Here is a 20360-nt window from a genome sequence, read left to right on the forward strand (position 1 = left end):
CACAGTTTGACACCTCCCAGCTCTTCCTCTGCCTCCATGTGCACTGTTAGTGCCCTGGTGACATTTTATTCCCACAGCAAAAACATATATAATCTCTGAACAAGGCCAGTGAACTCTGCAGGTGCCATGTTAAGGAAACCCAAATTGCACAGTCTCTGCACCCATCCCAAGTTCCCTTGCACAGAGGAAAAAGATTGTGCGCTGAAAGACTTTACCATGTGCAACTTATAACTCATCATTAAGACTGCACTTTTTCTTGCATTCCTAATGCCACCAAGACACAAAAAAAATTATAATCCTTTTTCACTTCGAATTTTTAAATTTTAAAAATTGTCTATCTTGGTGGTCTCTTATACTGAGTGCCAGAACATATTTTGGGAATAAAAGAGGAATAAGAGGGGTATGTGGGAAAGACTGAAAAAAATCACCCACTTGTGTTCCTTTTAGTTGAGGAAGTAAAGGCCCAGGGAGAGAAAGTGGGACCTGAACAAGGTCATGTGGCTACACACTTGGAGAGTTTTCATGAGAAGCCAGGTTTTTTAACTCCAAGCCTTTGATTTTTCCCATCACACACCACAATAGTCAGGTCCTAGGAATAGAACATCTAATCCTGGTCCCCAACCAAGACATCAGCAATAACCAGAAACAGCCTCCATAAAACAGGCTGAGAAATGCTCAGGAAACCAGCAAACCTCTATAGCAGCCAAGCCCTGCTCCTTCCCCTACCCTTAGAGAAATTAACTATGGCCTAGAGGAGCCATCTCAATAACTAACCCTCAAGAAAGACAACAATTTTCTCCTTCATGAAAGGCTAATTACTTCTCTTCTCAGTTATCCTATCAGGAGATGTTCACTTCCTTTTTTAATTAGCTAGTCTTTGTAAATTGTAAAAATAATACATTATAATGGTTTCGGTTTATTAAACCCTACAAACAGCACAGAAGAGCATAAAGGTGAAAAGTAAAAGGTCTCCACATTCTCTGAAAAACCCCATGCCCACCAGTCCTAGAACCAGAGGTCTATAAACACTTTTGTATCAGAAATGATAGGTGTATACATGTATATACATGCATGTTCTCCCTCCAAACTTTTGCTATTTAAACCTCTGTTACCATAATCAGGAACTGAATAGATACAGATAAATTTTCTGATGGATCCCTTACTATCTGAACTTCTGGTACATGTTTGTGAAATTCAGGAACCAAATAGATTCAGACAACCCCGTTGACCCTCACTATCTGAACTCCCACAAACCTAATTTTTGATATACTCACTCAGAAACTGAAGTAGGCTTAGTAGTTAAAGACACTTAGGTAGGTGTTTGTATATACACACATACAGACATACACATGCATAAACATTCCATTTTAATATATATTGATATACATGTACAGTTTTTATATTTGCATAATATAGTTATTTACAAATTGGATCATTCTATCCATACTGCTTTAAATTTTGCCTTTTTAAAATCTAATACATCTTGAACATCTTCCCATATCAGTATATAGCAGTCCATGTTACTCTTTTTAATGGCTGAATAATATCCCACTGAAAGAAATGCATTTAGCCTTTCTCCCACTGGTGGATGTTTTTAGTTTCTCGTAATATAAACAGGGCTGTGATGAGCATCTTTGCACAAGTATCTTTGAAATTCTGAACAAGAATATCTAGATAGATTCCTAGAAGTGGAACTGCTGGGTCAAAAGGTATGTGCAATCTTTATTTTGACAGGTATTCCAATCAGCAGTCCAAAAGCTCATAGCAATTTGTATTCTCACAAGAGGGCCTATTTCCTCTAATCCTTGTCCATGACCCTCACTTTTAAAGGACAAATAAAAGATCGCCCCTGAAGGAGTTAACCCTCCCAATCCCACTATAACTCCACTTTCCCACACACCTTTGCAAATGAATAAGTACTTTCATTTCTCAGATTTGGAAAGGAAAGTGCTTTCAAAAAACTCTACCCTTTATACCTGACCATAAAAACAGTTGAGAAAAACATGCTTCCTCCAACAGTGAGAATATTTTAATGAGATTTTACCTTTGTTTTCATCTGTCTTCACAACTTGGACAAAATCTCCTCTAATGAAATATTTGAAAGCAGGAGCCCGTTTCTCTCGGTTTTCATCAAAGATCCAGAGGTTGACCCGAGCCCGTGTGATGGCAGTGTACAGCTGCTTAAGCTCTCCATTGAGAAGCTAAAGATAAGATTGAGGGCAAAGATGATGAGCTTTTTGTCTATAGCTACAATGTGACACACTTCAATGGGCTTATTCTGATGTTTAAAAAATAAAAAAAACAGATTTTAGAGAAGTCTACCACAGCCGTGAGCAGGACACCAGGAGCTCAGTGTGGCCACAGCACAGACAAGCATGGCTCTAGTGAGACTATGAGAAACTCCACCCCTTTCTCACCTAAAAAGGTAAGTGAGCTCACCATTACTATAGGATGACCCTTAAATCTGCTATAATTTTTTTAAGTTTTAATTTTCAAATAATTATAGATTCACCAGAAGTTACAAAGATTGTACAGATAGGTCCTGTGTACCTTTCATTCAGTTTATCCCAATGGTTACATGTAACACAATTGCTGTGATTTATTTTTAAATAAACCAGTCATACACTTCCATTACAACTATCATTAGTACTAAATTACTCAAGACCTACCCTTTGACTGCACCAAAATTTCTGAATAGAGCTGAGTTCCAGAGATGAATAGAAGGGACAAGCCTCCCCCTTCCACTTTCAAACAGTGTCCCACCCATCAAGCCCAGCGGGAGTTTGCCAACAATGAGGTCTCTGCCCCTCCCTTTCCCATCTCCCACACCCAGTTGTTGATGTACAAGAGGCCCAGTCAAGTGCAAAGCTCCATTTTTCATCTCATCTTCTCTTCCAGGCCTTCCGTGTCCACTGGTTCCATGTCAAATAAGTGTGCGGACACATGGCAGAAATTCACCTTGTACATTTCTGGATTCACCATGAGAGACCGACCCTGAGAAGAGCTCAGTTTCTCCAGGGGCACTTCAACCAATGGCCAGGTATCCTCTCTGGAGTCAGATGATGAAGGTGTGAATGAAGAGATGATCTTCCATTCTTTGTAAGCCTAAGCGATGACAAATTAAAGACCAACAGAATATGCTTTTGAACTGTACATACAACCTCCCTTAGCTTCATGGGAATTGAGCCCCACCAGGGGCCAGGTCTTCAACCCTAGCTGTGAGAAGGGGTCCATCCTGTGGCCTTAGAATGGATGGGAGGGGGCTCAGGTTGCACAGGCAGGAATCAGGGAAGCTACCATGAAAATTCCCCAGACACTTGGCCAAGACAACTGAGAAGCCAGGCATCTGTGACTACTACTTCCAGGAGGAAAGCTAAGGACCCAGGATGTTATTCTCTTTCAACAAGCAGTATGGACAGAGAAATCCTCGTCCCTTCTCATAACAAGAGATGCCACTTAGGGTCAGCAGTTAAGACGTGTGGCAGAATTTTCTAACTAAATTATTCAACCAAGCATGGAAGAAAATGTAGGTACTGTGGGGTACACTGTGCAAGGTAGACTCTGAGATCAGACAGAACAAATTAATATCTCAATTCTTCTGCTCATTAACTATGTAACCTTGGATATATTGTTTATTCTCCTGCTTTGTAAAATGGGGATAACAGAACTATCCAAGATTGTTGAGAAAATAACAAGAGATAATCGGAATCAAGTGTCTGGCACAACACTTGATAAGCAGTTGGTATTTTACCCATTTTTTTCTATTATCTAAGCCCCAAAACCAAGGTGACTTTATAGACCAGGGGTTGGCACATTTTTTCTCTAAAGGGTCAGATAATAAATGTTTCTGGCTTTGCAAGTCACTTGCTCTCTCTTGTAACTACTCAACTCTGCTGTTGTAGTGCTAAACCAGCCTCAGTCACCATATAAATAAATGAATGTGCTATGTTGCAATAAAACTTTATTGCGGACACTAAACTGAATTTCATATAATTTTCACGTGACACAGAATTTATTCTCCTTTGGGTTTTTCCCCTAACCATTTAAAAATGTAAAAACCAATCTTAGCCCACAGGGTGTACAACAACAGGCAGTGAGCTGGACCTGGCCAGCAGGCTGTGGTTTGCAGACTCCAGTAAAACTGAAGTGCCCAGATTACATACAGTATATAGAATCTAAAACTCCTAAGAAATTTCCGATTTCATACTTTACTGTGCCTTGTGAGAGTAGCTAGTTAATAACCCTCCTTGCCTTTACTTTTCTTCTTATAAGATGGTGCTATTTACCATCCATGTAACTTTTCAAGGATGCTGAAAAGATGACATGGATACAGTTCATTACCTGCTTTAAATTACCCCATAACTTAAACTATGTAAATCAGGTTAAATGCCTTAAACACTGTCTATTAAATAGGAATGATTATGTTGCTAATCAATTATGGAATTAATCGCCATGTTCTGAAAAGAGATGTTAATCATGAAATTATTAATTATTTAAATAGTTAGAAGGTTTAAAAAAATTTAAGACAAATTTATGACTATCTTCTTTGTGAAGCTATTTTGATGACAAAATTATTTGCCAAGGAAAGCATGGAAAAGATACAAGTACTTGACATTTGAGAGGATCCTCCTGGCAAGCAGCATGAGCTGCAGACTGGCTAACCTTGAAAGGGTTGGGGAAGCACAATGTATTTTAAAACTGCTGGAAGAGAAGCAAAAGCTGTTCAGATGGCATAGGACTGACCTGTTTTCATGAATCAACCATGTTTTACTTTCAAGATAAAGCCTTTAAGGAGTACGTACATTTACAGCAAGGATACAGGCCTGCAACACTTGTGGCAATAAAAGAAGCAGCATTTAAAGTCTTTCAGATTCTTCTCTTGGAACCCATAACTGTGAAGGAAAAGGCTTGGATTCTACTAGCAAGCCTACCTTTGAGGGGCCTATTCTCTAAGTCAGTTAGACAACCCATAAAAGTTGTTTACAAAGTCCCTCCTGTCTCATTCACACATGAGTGTAAAGAAAGGACTTCTCACTGAGCAGAATGTAAATGGCAGTCACCCTTCCAAGTCTCCAAAGAGGACAGTTTGGGGTTGACTAGGAGAATGACCGCCCCTCCCACAAAGATGAGGCAAATCCTGCAAGAGAAGGGTTTGATGGAACCATCCCTTGGTTCCTTCCCCATCTCAGAAGATGGCCCTGGTGCCCATGTGGTTGAACAGGTAACGACAAATCCTCTAGAGAAAAGAATCACAAACCAGGGCAACAAGGACTCCCTTGCATCCTCCCCACCTGTACCCACACCCATGCCCAGGTAACAGGTGCTGCAAAAAGAGTACCTGCCTGGAACATAAAGAGGGGGTAGAAGAAGAGGCCAGGGAAGGAGGGAGAAGCTCTCCAGTTTCCCATGTCAAATAGCAATTACTGTGCAACAGCCTTCAACCAGTCACCTCGAAAGAAACCCCACACAAGTAGCCAGACCACGTAAGGCTGGGGACATATGTGATCTGTCTTTCCTTTTATTAAAGCATTTCCTCTCATTTGCTTTTGGTCTGGAGGTTGTAAATGATAAACTCGGGGTATACTTTGTACCAGGGAATGCATGATTACACCAACACTGGGAAGCAACAATTTTTTTAGAAGTCTTATTTTATACATAGGATGAAACAGATGTTACCAAAAAATTCAGTATGGGATCGTTTTAATTTCGTGCAATTCATTGAGCCAGTGGTGGGGGCCTAGGGTCAAGACCCTCAAATCTTTGTCATTTCCAGGATCAAAATGAGACAGAATAACTGGATTTTTCTTTCACAAACAAAGGTAACTACAAGTTGCCAATCCTTAAGTCCAGACCTTCTTGAGCTTCTTACTGGCACAAGCATACAACTAGCATTTAATAAAAGACAAGAACAAAGTCTTACCACTTCTCTTTTAGGAGAGCCCCAGTCTCACCAAGACCAATGGACGTATTATTAGAAAAACAAGTTAGTCCTCAGAAATCAAAAATAGTTCCAGGGTTAATGAGTATGCATCTGATTTTATTAGCAAAATTCAATAGAAAAGGAAGTATACTCATTGCAGAAGGTTCTGGAAGTCAATTTGCATGCAAGGATTTAAAAGGAAAAGATTACAATGAAAAAAGATTTAGAACTCAAAGCATCTGAGTTTGTCTCTGGACTCTGCCACCTGTTACGACTGCGGGCAATTTACTTAACCTCAATGACCTTCGTCTTTATCTACAGAAGGAAGATAATAAAAATAAATATAACCTCAGAGGGTTGATGAAGTGACACAATGCATTCAAAAAATACTTTATAAATTGTAAAGCACCCATAGCAATATTAGTTGTAGGTATTATTAAGGCAAACATGACATTAAAACGTGAAGAATCTATTTAAAAGGGTCAGCTCTGGGGCAGATTTTAAAGTGCCAAAGTCAACAGTGTTCCTGACTTAGGTATAAAACAGCCCCTTCAAGCATGCACTATGTGCAATGGGAAGTCTGCAAAAGGGACCATGAAACAGCCAGCTAAGTCCCCAAAGAAGACCCCACAGCACAGTCAGCAGCCAGCCTGAGTCCCAACCAAAAGACGGTAGTGAATACAGTAATACAATCTGGCACAAGGACTCAGGAGCCAAGTCAAAGCAATGGGCTGACACAGAGGTCCGGGGGTTCAACCCAGAGACTCCTTTCTGCCACTGTCTGCATGGGCTGCAAGCAGTGGTAGTGAAGCCATGCCATAAGGGGGCTCCCAGGCAAGGCAGCTGTTCTTATCCCCCACATTACCTGATCCAGTGGGCAGGAACCAAGCCTCATTTGTCTTCCCGGAGTTGTCTCTTTCTATGAACTGACCTTGCCCAGTCTGTCCTCACAGGGTGGACATTGCTAACCTTGCCATCACTTGTAAGGCTCTCCTTAGAGCTTGCTCCAAGTTAGGCATCCCTGGGAGCCAAGGAGAACAGTAGCTAATGAAAACTGGAAACTGGCAGTTGAGTACTAGGCATTCAGAAGACGACGAATACTAGAGAACCAAGGAAGGGCAGGGCACAGGGAAAACCAGCCCATAACATACTGTGAAACAATCCACAGCCATTGTGAAAACCCACATCTAAACACACAAAACCCCACACTAAATGCATGATGCTCCAAATCACAAACAGGTGCCTGTTACAAACTCTCTTAACCTTAATTTCAAATTCTCTTCCCCAGAATGGAAGATCAGCTCATACGCTCCTGTGTCACTTAACAATGGGGATGCGTTCTGAGAAACACATCATTAGACAATTTCATCATTCTGTGAATATCATAGATCATATGTACGCAAGCCTAGATAGTACAGCCTACTACACACTTAGCCTATTGCTCCAACCACCGTCTATATGCATTCAGTCACTGACCAAAGTGTCATTGAGCAGCACATGTTTATACATGCACTGTGTGGAAAGAATTGCTTATGACATACCTCAGAATCAGTAAAAAAGTTGTAAAGGAGTACATCATCAAATTCTAAGCCTTTTGCTTCATAAACTGTTAGCACAAGTGCTAAACCAAGCTCTTCTGGAATTTTCTCCTTTGCCATTTCATTGGCTACAAGGATTACCTGAAGAAAAACAAAAGAACATCAAATTCTACAAAGAAAACCCTGGTAAAGCTCAGCCCATTTCTCTGGGAGGCAGGTAATGTCTTTAAAGATAATGGCCAGCATGGACTTAGTCAGCTGAGCCAGTGGAAATATTAAAACAGAAATATTAAAACAATCAGTCCCTCATGTCTGGAACTCACCCATTCTGGGACAGGAGCTATTGAGTTCTTGTGGAATAATTCAGTTTCTCAAACCTTTTTTCAACTGCAAACTGCCTTTTATTTCAAAACATATAATCTCCAAAAGCTCACCTGGTGGGCTCCAAATTCAATGGGCTGGGTTTTCCTTTTGTTCCCTCGTAGCAAAATTGCCAAGTCGCTTACACTACAAGACTCTAGGACAGTTGGCTTGGGACCATCAAAGAGGCCAGAATCCCTTGGAAGACGATCAAAAGATTCCGGGAAATAGAACTGAAGTAAATCTACCACTCCAGATGCCAGATTGAGAATTCCTGAGTAAAACAGAAAACACGTCAGATATTGTACAACATAGCAACATGGCTGAGTTTTCTGGTTATTTGGCAGGGGGATTTGTCTGAGAAGCAGTATTGGCCCTGACAGTATGTATAACAGCAATCCTATTTCTAGTTCCCATTTGATTATCACTGTGGCCCTGATCCATACTACTCTGGGTGCAGTATATGAAGGGAGAGAAGTGTTGCTGTGCTGACAGGGTTTTGTGGGATCTCATTCCCAACCTATATTCATTTTAGAGAAAATTACCTCATTAAGAAGAGTCAAGGCAGAGATGCAATGCAAACAATTAGAGCTGTTAGAATGCTCATACAAAGGTCTAGTATAGACTCTGGTAAGAAAACAAAAATTATCCTGTCCCCTCTCACTGGTGCTTAGAGAACTGGAAGCAGTGTTACCATGGTAACAGCAGTGCCGGATGTTAGCAGGGGACAGCAATCAAGGCCTGCATCACCCTTTTCCACCAGGTTTGTACCCGGCTGAGAAGACAACACTAAGAAAAATTGTCAGAGCAGGAGAAAGGATTTTCCAAAGAGCTTTCTCCCTGGGTCCTATTTCTTGTCTAAGCGCTGAAGTGACATTGACAGAGACATTGACTGAATGCCTACCATACAATAGGCATCTTCATAAAACTCATCCCATGTAATCCTCACAACAACCGAATGGGACAGATGAAGCAATCACACTTTTACAAACAGGGACTCAGAGGTCTGAAAAGTTAATGAACACCTCCAAGTGATGGGATCTGAAGCTGGATTGAATACAGATCTTCCTGGGCCTCTCCACTACTCTTAACGGGCTATATGCCCTTTGTCTAAAATCAGATAGAATACAATGGTCTAAATAGAACACCATGAAATGGGCATATGTATCCATATGTGTCCATCAGTATTACCAAGTAGTAAAGGTAAACTTTACTATCCAATACTACTATTATTAAAAATATACAATATAAAGCAATTATGAGCATGAGTGGAAACTGCTGAATCTAAGCAAATCAGTTGCTACTGTGGTTCCCTCCCCATGAAGAGCTAGCAAGAGTCAAAAATTTATATTACAGGAGAATCAGAAAAGGGCATGAAAGTGTTCATTACGGGGGAAAACTTGTATCCACTTAAATGTCCTTCTAGGGAACTAGATAAGTAATTTTCGATATAACCCAATCCAAAGAATAAAACACAGTTCAACCATAAAAAGGAATGATGTACTGATACATGCTATAACATGAATATAAACCTTGAAAACATTATGTTAAGTGAAAGAAACCAGACACATAAGACCACGTATGGCATGTTTCCAATTACATGAAGTGCCCACCATAGGCAAATCCATAGAAATAGAAAGATGAGTTGCTGCCACAGAGTGGAAGGAGGTGGGCAATGAGGAGTGAATGCAATGGTTGTGGGGTATTTTTGGGGGGTGATAAAAATACTCTGGAATTAGATGGTGGTGATGGTTGCACAACCTTGTCAATATATTAAAAACTACTAAATTGCACATTTCAAATGGGTGAATGTTGTGCTATGTGAATCACAATCTAAAAAAATAAAAGAATAAAGGGTGGGAGAAATAGTCACCAAAGACAGTAAACATTCACTACATAACAATAAACATGTGTGTGATATGCATATACTGTATGTGTAAAGAAAAAATACCAGAAGGAAATTAAATAAAATGTTGAGTTTTTTAAAACATTTTATGTGTTTTCTAAAGTCTTTAAAATCTACTAGATAATATTTGGGCTTTTTCTGGTTCTACACACAGAAATGTACACACACAGTCTTCCCTCCATCTCAAGAGGGGAGGTAGGAGATGGAGTGTGTGTAATAATCATCTGAATATGTTTTCACAGTACATTATCAGAAAAGAGGAATAACCCCCTTTGCCATGCTCTATCACAGGAATAACCCCCTTTGCCATGTTCTATCCTGCTGGCCCCCAGACCAGTGGCTCTGAACCGTTACACATCAGAACAAGGAGCACATTCAAACTACTCATGCTGGCTCCTCTTTACTGGATCCAATCATGAAAAAGAGGGTGCCATCAGGAGCTACTCCCTGAGGACAGAGAAACGTGAGCTGTGTGTCTTGGTCACCCACTCCGCACACAGTGCCAGGCAGGGTGGGAGCTTACTAAATGTTTCCTGAATGGATGAAGGAAGGCAAGGGCTAATTTTTCCTATTAAAAGTATAAATTTCTTTGTGTCAGTTCTTCCTACACAACACAAATCTCAGGTATAAAACAACTGATGAGCAAGAGGATGAGCTTCTCAGATCTAGCCAGATCCTGTGATTCACAGGCAACATCAGTTAGGACTTCAAGAGCCCTGAAAACTGGGCTAAGATGTGTCATATATGCCTTGTGCTGGAAGGTCCCCCTGGCTTCTAATTGTTTTCTGAATCTTTGGCTAAACAAATAGGAATTTTATTCTACTTTTACAATGTGTGCGTGTATGTGTGCGTGTGTGTGTGTGTGTCCATGTATGAGTGTGTATGTATATGTGTGGGGTGTGTGTGTATTTTCTCTTTCCACCAAGCCTTAGCCTACCTGAGATGCATTTAGAAAAAGAGCATCTGTCAAAAACCTACAATAAGCTTGGCTCTCTGTACTGGCCACCCACCAAAAACACAAAACCCTACAATAAGCATCAGACTGAAATGGTAAAATGTTAGAAATATTCCCATTAACTTCAGGAATAACGCATGCCCACTTGTTACCGCTTCTGCTTAAGGTCCTAACTAAAGAAATATACTAGGAAAAAGAAATAACGGGTATAAAAAAGAAGATAAAAACTGCCTTATTTGCAGAAAAATCCCAAAATCTAAAGGAAGTAAGACTGTTCAGCAAGATTGCTAGATACCAGATCAACACACAAGAACCAAGAATATTCCTCTATACCAGGAACAACTGATTAGAAAATGTAAAAAAGAAAAAATGATAGCAACAAAAAGTAGGTACTTAGAAATAAATCCGTTAGCTGTGTAAAATGTCTGGGGAAAATTATAAAATATTCTTAAAGGCTGTAGAAGAAGACCTGAATAGAGAAATATGCCAGTCATAGTTCAGAAAACCCAATAATATGGCTTGAAACAGGGAACACGGCGCCAGGGCTGCTGTGGATGCAGCCAGGATCCCGGAGGCTGGGGCCGCACTGAAGGCGGCCAGCTGCCCTATTCAGGATTCGAGGTTTCAGGCCGGCATTAAAGAAGATTCCTGGGAGCGCCCGAGCGGCGCCGCGACTGAACAGCCCGAGGCGGCAGCGCCGAGAACACGGAAGGCAACAAACCAGAGACAGAGCGAGCGCCCGACCTGGCACAGCACTGTGAGTGATCCCTAGCACAGCTCTGTTCGGGGGGTGGTTGCCCACCCGGCTCCCGCCTGCACCACCAGGCCACTCACTGCCCCAGTGCTGCCTCCATTTTCCCAGGTGCGGGCAGCTCCGCCCTGATCGGCCATCACTGAGCCCATTTGCTTGGCCTGGCGCGGGGCTTTCCGGACCCTGCGGGCCGGCCTCCTCTCCCACTCCCTCCGCGGTTCTCTGGCGGGGCTGGGGGTGTGGGGCGTCCCGACCAGTGTTGGGAGGGCTAGGAAGTACGGGCGGGCCGACTGTCACTCCACCACACCCTGGACTCCGGCCCCGGTAAACTTCCTGTTACTGGGAGGCAGATACCATCTCTGCGACCACCAGTTTGGAAAAAAGCCTAACGAATTTCTGGTTGGGAATAGTGTGGTAGGAGAGTTCCCAGGTCCGCTAGAACCTGCCGGAGAGCAGGCTGCAGGCGGGCACTAGACTCGGTTTATACCGGGGGGATACAAAGGTGAACAAGACCCGAGAAAGATCTACACAGTGCTACAAAGGCACCCAGAGAGACCGGTCGTCTGTGCCTAGCAGAAACCTGGTAGACTTCCTGGGCGAGGCGGTGCTGAGCAGGGTCTTGAAGGCCCAGCTGATAGACGAGGGGTGCAGAAGACACACACCAGCCCAGCACAGTGTGCACAGAGGGGGGAGACGTGCGGCCAGGGAGGCGGAGACTCGACAGAAACCACACACCCGGTGGGGTCGCCACTGCACGATCTAACAGCCTGGGCCAGAGCACACGGAACGGGGAGAAGTCCTGTACAGAAAGTGAAAGCTCAACAGAGATCACACACCCTGTGGTGCGTGATCCACCAGCCCAGCAGAGTACAAGCTGACCAGAAAGGTGGATCCCCGGAGAAGCCCAAGACCCGAGGCAACCACACACACAAGACACTAGAGGCCAACTGAGCAGTCACGGCGGGAGCCACACCAAATTGGCAACCACAGCAACATCCTAGTTAGTCATTAGTCTCAAACCGGTGGACTGTGAAACCCCCTGCCACAATGAATAAACACCAAAAAAAAGACACCAGAAATACAAAAAATCAAGAAAGTACACCACCAAAAGTTAATAAATCTCATACTCTAGATCCTATAGAACAAGAAGCCCTTGAAATAACTGACAAGGAATTTCGAGTGATAATTCTAAGGAAACTGAATGAGATACAAGAAAACTCAGCTAGACATCATGATGAAATGAGGAAAAGTATACAGGATCTGAAAGAGGAAATATACAAGGAAATCAATGTCCTGAAAAAAAATGTAGCAGAACTTGCTGAACTGAAGAAGTTATTCAGCGAAATAAAAAACACAACGGAGAGTTTAACCAGCAGGCTTGTCGAAGTTGAAGAGAGAACCTCTGAACTTGAAGATGGGCTGTTTGAAATAACACAAGCAGACAAAAAGAAAGAAAAAAGAATCAAGGACATGGAAGAAAATCTGAGAGAGATATCAGACAACCTCAAGCGCTCAAATATCCGAGTCATGGGTATTCCAGAAGGGGAGGAAAATGGAGATTCCATTGAAAACATATTCAACAAAATAGTGGCAGAAAACTTCCCAGGTATAGGAAAAATCACAGATCTTCAGATCCAGGAAGCTCAACGATCTCCAAATGTATTCAACCCAAAAAGGCCTTCTCCAAGACATGTCATAGTCAAATTGGCAAAACTCAGAGACAAAGAGAGAATCTTAAAAGCTGCAAGAGAGAAGCGTCAAATCACCTATAAGGGAGCCCCAATCAGGTTAACATCAGACTTTTCATCACAAACCCTAAAAGCTAGAAAGGAATGGGATGATATTTTCAAAATACTAAAAGACAAAGATTGCCAGCCAAGAATACTCTACCCTGCAAGGCTATCCTTCCGAAATGAGGGGCAAATAGTATATTTCTCAGACAAACAAAAACTGCGGGAGTTCACTACCACAAGACCACCCTTACAAGAAATGCTCAAGGGAGTACTGGGTTTGGTTCCTGAAAAATAACTACCACTGCCATAAAAACCTAAGAAAAATCTAAACCCGCTAGTACAATAAAAATGGCATTCATGAAGAGAAAACAAGCTAACAAAAACACTATCTACAACCTAAGGAACCAACAAACAAAGAAACCAAACAGTAAATCAGAAAGCAAGGAACAAAAGACACCTAAGACAACCAAACAACCAATAAAATGCTAGGAATAAATCAACACCTTTCAATAACAACTCTTAATGTTAAAGGCTTAAATTCCCCAATTAAAAGACACAGACTGGCTGACTGGATCAAAAAGCAGGACCCAACTATATGCTGCCTACAAGAGACCCACCTCACCCATAAAGATTCACACAGACTAAGAGTGAAAGGATGGAAAAAGATTTACCATGCAAACAGAAAAGAAAAACGAGCTGGAGTAGCTATTCTTATATCTGACAAAATAGACTTTAAACTAAAAACCATAAAAAGAGACAATGAGGGACACTACTTAATGATAAAAGGACTGATCCATCAAGAAGACATAACAATCATAAATATGTACGCACCCAATGTTGGAGCAGCCAGATTTATAAAACAAACTCTATTAGACCTAAAGAAGGAAATAGACACTAATACCATAATAGCAGGGGACCTGAACACTCCACTGTCAATATTAGACAGATCATCTAGGCAAAGAATCAGTAGAGAAACACAAGATCTAAACAAGACTCTAGACCAATTGGAATTGGCAGATATCTACAGAACATTCCACCCAACAACCTCAGAATATTCATTCTTCTCATCAGCACATGGATCATTCTCCAGGATAGATCACATATTAGGTCACAAATCAAGTCTCAGTAAATTCAAAAAAATTGGAATTATCCCATGTATCTTCTCAGACCACAATGGATTAAAACTAGAAATTAATAACAAACAAAACTTTGGAAACTATACAAACACATGGAAATTAAACAGCATTCTACTTAATGACATATGGGTCCAAGAAGAAATCAAGCAGGAAATCAAAAAGTTTATTGAAACTAATGAAAACAATGATACATCATACCAAAACCTGTGGGATACTGCAAAAGCAGTATTGAGGGGAAATTTTATTGCATTAAATGCTCACTTCAGAAGAATGGAAAGATGGCAAGTGAACAACCTAACACTTCACCTTAAAGAACTAGAAAAACAAGAACAATCCAATCCTAAAGTTAGCAGACGGAAAGAAATCATTAAGATCAGAGCAGAACTGAATGAAATTGAAAACCAAAAAACAATTCAAAAGATCAATGAATCAAAAAGTTGGTTTTTTGAAAAGATAAATAAAATTGACAAACCATTAGCATGGCTAACAAAAAAAAGAAGAGAGAAGACTCAAATAACAAAAATTAGAAATGAAAAAGGCGATATTACAACTGATTCATCTGAAATACAAGGAATCATTCGAGACTACTATAAACAACTATACGCCAACAAATTTGAAAATCTGGAGGAAATGGATAAATTTCTGGACACACACAAGCTCCCAAAACTGAACCGTGAAGACGTAGAAAATTTGAACAGACCAATAACAATAAAGGAGATTGAAGCTGTTATCAGAAGGCTCCCAACAAAGAAAAGCCCAGGACCAGATGGATTCACAGCAGAATTTTACCAAACATTCAAAGAGGAATTGACACCGATTCTTTACAAACTATTCCAAAAGATTGAAACGGACACAAATCTCCCAAACTCATTCTATGAAGCAAACATCATCCTGATACCAAAACCAGGTAAAGATATAACCAAAAAAGAAAACTACAGGCCGATATCCTTGATGAATATAGATGCAAAAATCCTCACTAAAATACTAGCAAACAGAATACAGCAACACATACGAAAAATTATTCATCACGATCAAGTGGGATTCATCCCAGGGATGCAAGGTTGGTTCAACATACGCAAATCAATAAATGTGATACACCATATTAATAAACTCAAACACAAGGACCATATGATCATCTCTATAGATGCTGAAAAAGCATTTGATAAAGTTCAGCACTCATTCATGACAAAGACCCTCTATAAGTTAGGTATAGAGGGAAAGTATCTCAACATAATTAAAGCCATATATGCCAAACCCACTGCCAATATCATCCTGAATGGGGAAAAGCTGAAAGCTTTTCCTTTAAGAACAGGCACTAGACAAGGATGCCCACTCTCACCACTTCTATTCAACATAGTGTTGGAAGTACTAGCCAGAGCAATCAAGAAGAGAAGGAAATAAAGGGCATCCAGATTGGAAAAGATGAAGTCAAACTGTCCCTGTTTGCAGATGACATGATCCTATACATCGGACAGCCTAAAACCTCTACAAAAAAACTGTTGGAATTGATAAATGATTTCAGCACAGTAGCAGGATACAAAATCAACACACAAAAATCAGTAGCATTTCTTTTCTCCAATAGTGAACATGCAGAACGAGAAATCAAGAAAGCCTGCCCATTTACAATAGCCACCAAAAAAATAAAATACTTAGGAATTGAGTTAACCAAGGAGGTGAAAAATCTCTATAATGAGAACTACAAACCACTGCTGAGAGAAATTAGAGAGGATACAAGAAGATGGAAAGATATTCCATGCTCTTGGATTGGAAGAATCAACATAGTGAAAATGTCCATACTACCCAAAGTGATATACAAATTGAATGCAATCCCCATCAAAATTCCAAAGACATTTTTCTCAGAAATGGAAAAAACTATTCAGACATTTATATGGAACAATAAAAGACCACGAATAGCCAAAGCAATGCTCAGCAAAAAAAATAAAGCTGGAGGCATAACACTACCTGACTTTAAGCTATACTACAAAGCTATAATAACCAAAACAGTATGGTACTGGCATAAAAACAGACACACTGACCAATGGAATAGAATAGAGAATCCAGAAATCAACCCACACACTTACTGCCATCTGATCTTTGACAAAGGCACCAAGCCTATTCACTGGGGAAGGGACTGCCTCTTCAGCAAGTGGTGCTGGGATAACTGGATATCGATATGCAGGAGAATGAAACTAGATCCATACCTCTCACCGTATACTAAAATCAACTCAAAATGGATTAAGGATTTAAATATACACCCTGAGACAATAAAACTTCTTAAAGAAAACATAGGAGAAACACTTCAGGAAATAGGACTGGGCACAGACTTCATGAATACGACCCCAAAAGCACGGGCAACCAAAGGAAAAATAAACAAATGGGATTATATCAAACTAAAAAGCTTCTGCACAGCAAAAGAAACAATTAAAAGAGTTAAAAGACAACCAACAGAGTGGGAGAAAATATTTGCAAAATATACATCTGACAAAGGATTAATATCCAGAATATATAAGGAACTCAAACAACTTTACAAGAAGAAAACAAATAACCCAATTAAAAAATGGGCAAAAGAGCTAAGTAGGCATTTCTCTAAGGAAGATATCCAAATGGCCAACAGACATATGAAAAAATGCTCAACATCACTCAGCATCCGGGAAATGCAAATCAAAACCACATTGAGATACCATCTAACCCCAGTTAGGATGGCTAAAATCCAAAAGACCCTGAACGATAAATGCTGGCGAGGCTGCGGAGAAAAAGGAACTCTCATACATTGTTGGTGGGACTGCAAAATGGTGCAGCCTCTATGGAAAATGGTATGGAGGTTCCTTAAACAATTGCAAATAGATCTACCATACGACCCAGCCATCCCACTGTTGGGAATATACCCAGAGGAATGGAAATCATCAAGTCGAAGGTATACCTGTTCCCCAATGTTCATCGCAGCACTCTTTACAATAGCCAAGAGTTGGAACCAGCCCAAATGCCCATCATCAGATGAGTGGATACGGAAAATGTGGTACATCTACACAATGGAATACTACTCAGCTATAAAAACGAATGAAATACTGCCATTTGCAACAACATGGATGGACCTTGAGAGAATTATATTAAGTGAAACAAGTCAGGCACAGAAAGAGAAATACCACATGTTCTCACTTATTGGAGGGAGCTAAAAATTAATATATAAATTCACACACACACATACACACATACACACACAAACCGGGGGGCAGGGAGGAAGAAGATATAACAACCACAATTATTTGAAGTTGATACAACAAACAAACAGAAAGGACATTGTTGGGGGGGAGGGGGGGGAGGGAGAAGGGAGGGAGGTTTTGGTGATGGGGAGCATTAATCAGCTACAATGTATATCGACAAAATAAAATTTAAAAAAAAAAAAAAAAAAAAAAAGAAAACCCAATAATATAAAGATGTGAATTCTTCCCAAAGAATCACATATTCAATAAAATTTCAATCAAAATTATGAAAGTCATTGGAGAAGTTTGATAACTACAGTAAAGAAAACTATCATAATAGCACACACACAAAAAAAACCAGACAAATAAGACAAATCAAATCAAACAGCGAGCCTAGAAACAGACTCACAGATACATGAGAAAAGCATTACGAATCAGGGGAAAGGACAAACTATGACATGAAAGGTGTCAGCACAACTGATTACCCATATGGAAAAAGGTAACATTAGATCACAAAAAGTTATTTCAATAAAGACAATGTCACACCACATACACATTTTAGATTAAATTTAATCAATTAAATTTACCTAAATTGAAATACCTACCTAAATACCAAAAGCAAAATTGTAATCTATTAGCAGACTATATAGGAGAGTAGCTTAATAACCCCAGGTCAGAAAGAATCTCTTAAGACACAAAAGAACAAAACTTATAAGAAAAGATTCATAAGTTAAAATGTAAAGTATTTGCCCCACTAAAGAGCACCATTAACAAAGGTAAAAAGATAAGCCAACACAGTGAGAGAAGAATCTACAATATCTAAAATCAACAAAGTATGTAAAGGCAAAATCCATAAAGAATTCTTAGAAATCAGTAAGTCTTCCGGTCAAGATGGCAGAATAGATGGTCCCCAGCATCACTCTCTCCCATAAAGCAACCAATTTACAACTACAAAAAAGCAATGGCAGCCAAGCTGAGGCTACAAGAGCTCAGGGGAAGAAGAAGAGAGACCTACTGAGTGCATGAAGGCAAGAGAAGCCACAATGAGAGAAAGAAAAAAACACTCTGACCATTTCAAGCCCTGGCTGCTTCCAGGCTGGAGCTGCTGAGAGCATGGAGCACGGAGCAGGAGCCGGCAAAAGCTGCAACTGTGCCCTTTGGATGAAGTTGCTTAGAGGCGGCAGGGGAGAAAGGGCCTTGGTGGCCCCCAGGCCAGCAAGACTACTAATAGAGTTTCCATGAACCCATATAGGAATGAGGATCCACAACAACTGAAAAAAAGGAACCACTCAGAGGCTAGTGAGTCATTGCAAGGGACCAAAGCACAGCCCATTCCATGGGAAGTGTTTGGAGCATGGGTGGTGGGGGAGACGCGCCCACCGGGAGAACACTGGGACACAGCAAGGACAGCTGATCTGACCCCTGATCAGCGCAGGACCACTCAGAGGAGACTGGTCAGGAATACAGAATTGCTTGGGGTGCATTTTGGTGAAAAGACTCAGGCCCAGACTAGAGTTTCTATACAACCCAGGTGCACCAGATTGCATGAGAGCCAGAAGTACCTATAAAGCCAACCATTAAACCCTGAGCTGCACAAAAAGCCTTCCCTAGGGAAAAAGCAGCAAAGAGCAATTTAGCTAAACCACACAGCACAAGTCCCCACAGGAAGTTCCCTCATTTTAGAAGTAAGCAAAGGACAACAAATTAGTTCCAGTGCAGTTTAAGTGGTGGGAACAGCAAATGATCCCATATAGAACTGAAAGAAAAAACAAAATACCCTCAACCAGAGACAAAGTTTGATATTAAGTAGTAAAGGTCTCATTTCACAAAAGAACACCTGTAACACCTAAAAGGACTGGAAGTCCACTGGGCTACTAAGCAAGAAAGCGGGGAGATCCGAGGGCCTCGGCAATGCCCCCTGACACCCACAACCAGTCGTGAGGATGGGGGACGGGAGCCTCATTCCTGCTTCCCCAGACAAGTGCAGCCAACCCATCGACAACCACAGAGCCCCACAGGAAACGCCCTGGGGCTTTTCCTAGCCAGGACAGGCACAGCGAGTCCAGCGACCACCACCAAGCCTCAGCAAGAAGGGCCCCGGGTTCCCAAACTGGAGTGGTGTTGGGGCGAGGGCTTTTGCCACATCCCCCTGACATCTGCACCCAGCCCGGCAATGACCAAGCCACTGCTAGAAGCCCCCCAGTCTCCCCTGTGGGAATGAGGGGGGTGACACAGGCCACAATACCACTCCTCCTCCTTCCTCCTTCTTCCATTCCATTTCCTTCCCCTTTCCCCTCTCCCTCTCCCTCCCAACTGCTCCACAACAACAACCTAGGATGTAAAAAAATACTGTTAATAAAACTACATAAAAAAATTAGTAAGAGAAACAACTCATTAAAAAGCAAGCAAAGGATAAAAACAGAATACACAATTCACAGAAAATTAAAGAACAGCCAGTAAACACATGAAGATACCACTCCTCAGGGAAATGAAAATTAAAACCACAAGAAGTCATTTTACAGCCACCATGAGAGCAGAGCAAGAGTGGACAAATCTGAAGATATAACATAGAGCCAAAGAGATTTGCTATGGACAGTTCAGTCCAGGATTATATGTCACAGTAAAAAACTCACAGGAAACTAATATCCATCACGAGAAAATGGGTAACAAATAATGGTATAGCCACAAAATGGAATACTAACAGAAATTAGAAATGCATGGACTACAGCTCCACCTTATCAACATGCAGAAAACTCAAAAACATAATGTTAGGCAAAAATACACAGTTACAGAAAGATATGTCTGGTATGATTCTATTAAATAAAGTTTTTAAACACACAAAATAATACTCCATATTGTTC

General features: G+C 40.9%; 1 protein-coding gene across 1 annotated transcript in view; it reads right to left on the bottom strand.

Moving 5' to 3' along the window:
- The window catches only part of TRANK1 (tetratricopeptide repeat and ankyrin repeat containing 1), an 82831-nt gene that overhangs the window by 16794 nt on the left and 45677 nt on the right, over positions 1-20360 (bottom strand). The window contains exons 13-16 of the mRNA XM_063115320.1: positions 7893-8092; positions 7462-7599; positions 2959-3105; positions 2045-2201 (exon numbers count right to left, since the gene is read on the bottom strand). Coding sequence (XP_062971390.1) covers positions 2045-2201; positions 2959-3105; positions 7462-7599; positions 7893-8092 — 642 coding nt within the window. The remainder of the gene's footprint in view (positions 1-2044; positions 2202-2958; positions 3106-7461; positions 7600-7892; positions 8093-20360) is intronic.

The sequence above is a fragment of the Cynocephalus volans genome, chromosome 11 (genome assembly GCF_027409185.1).
Source record: "Cynocephalus volans isolate mCynVol1 chromosome 11, mCynVol1.pri, whole genome shotgun sequence".
Classification (NCBI taxonomy): Eukaryota; Metazoa; Chordata; class Mammalia; order Dermoptera; family Cynocephalidae; genus Cynocephalus; species Cynocephalus volans.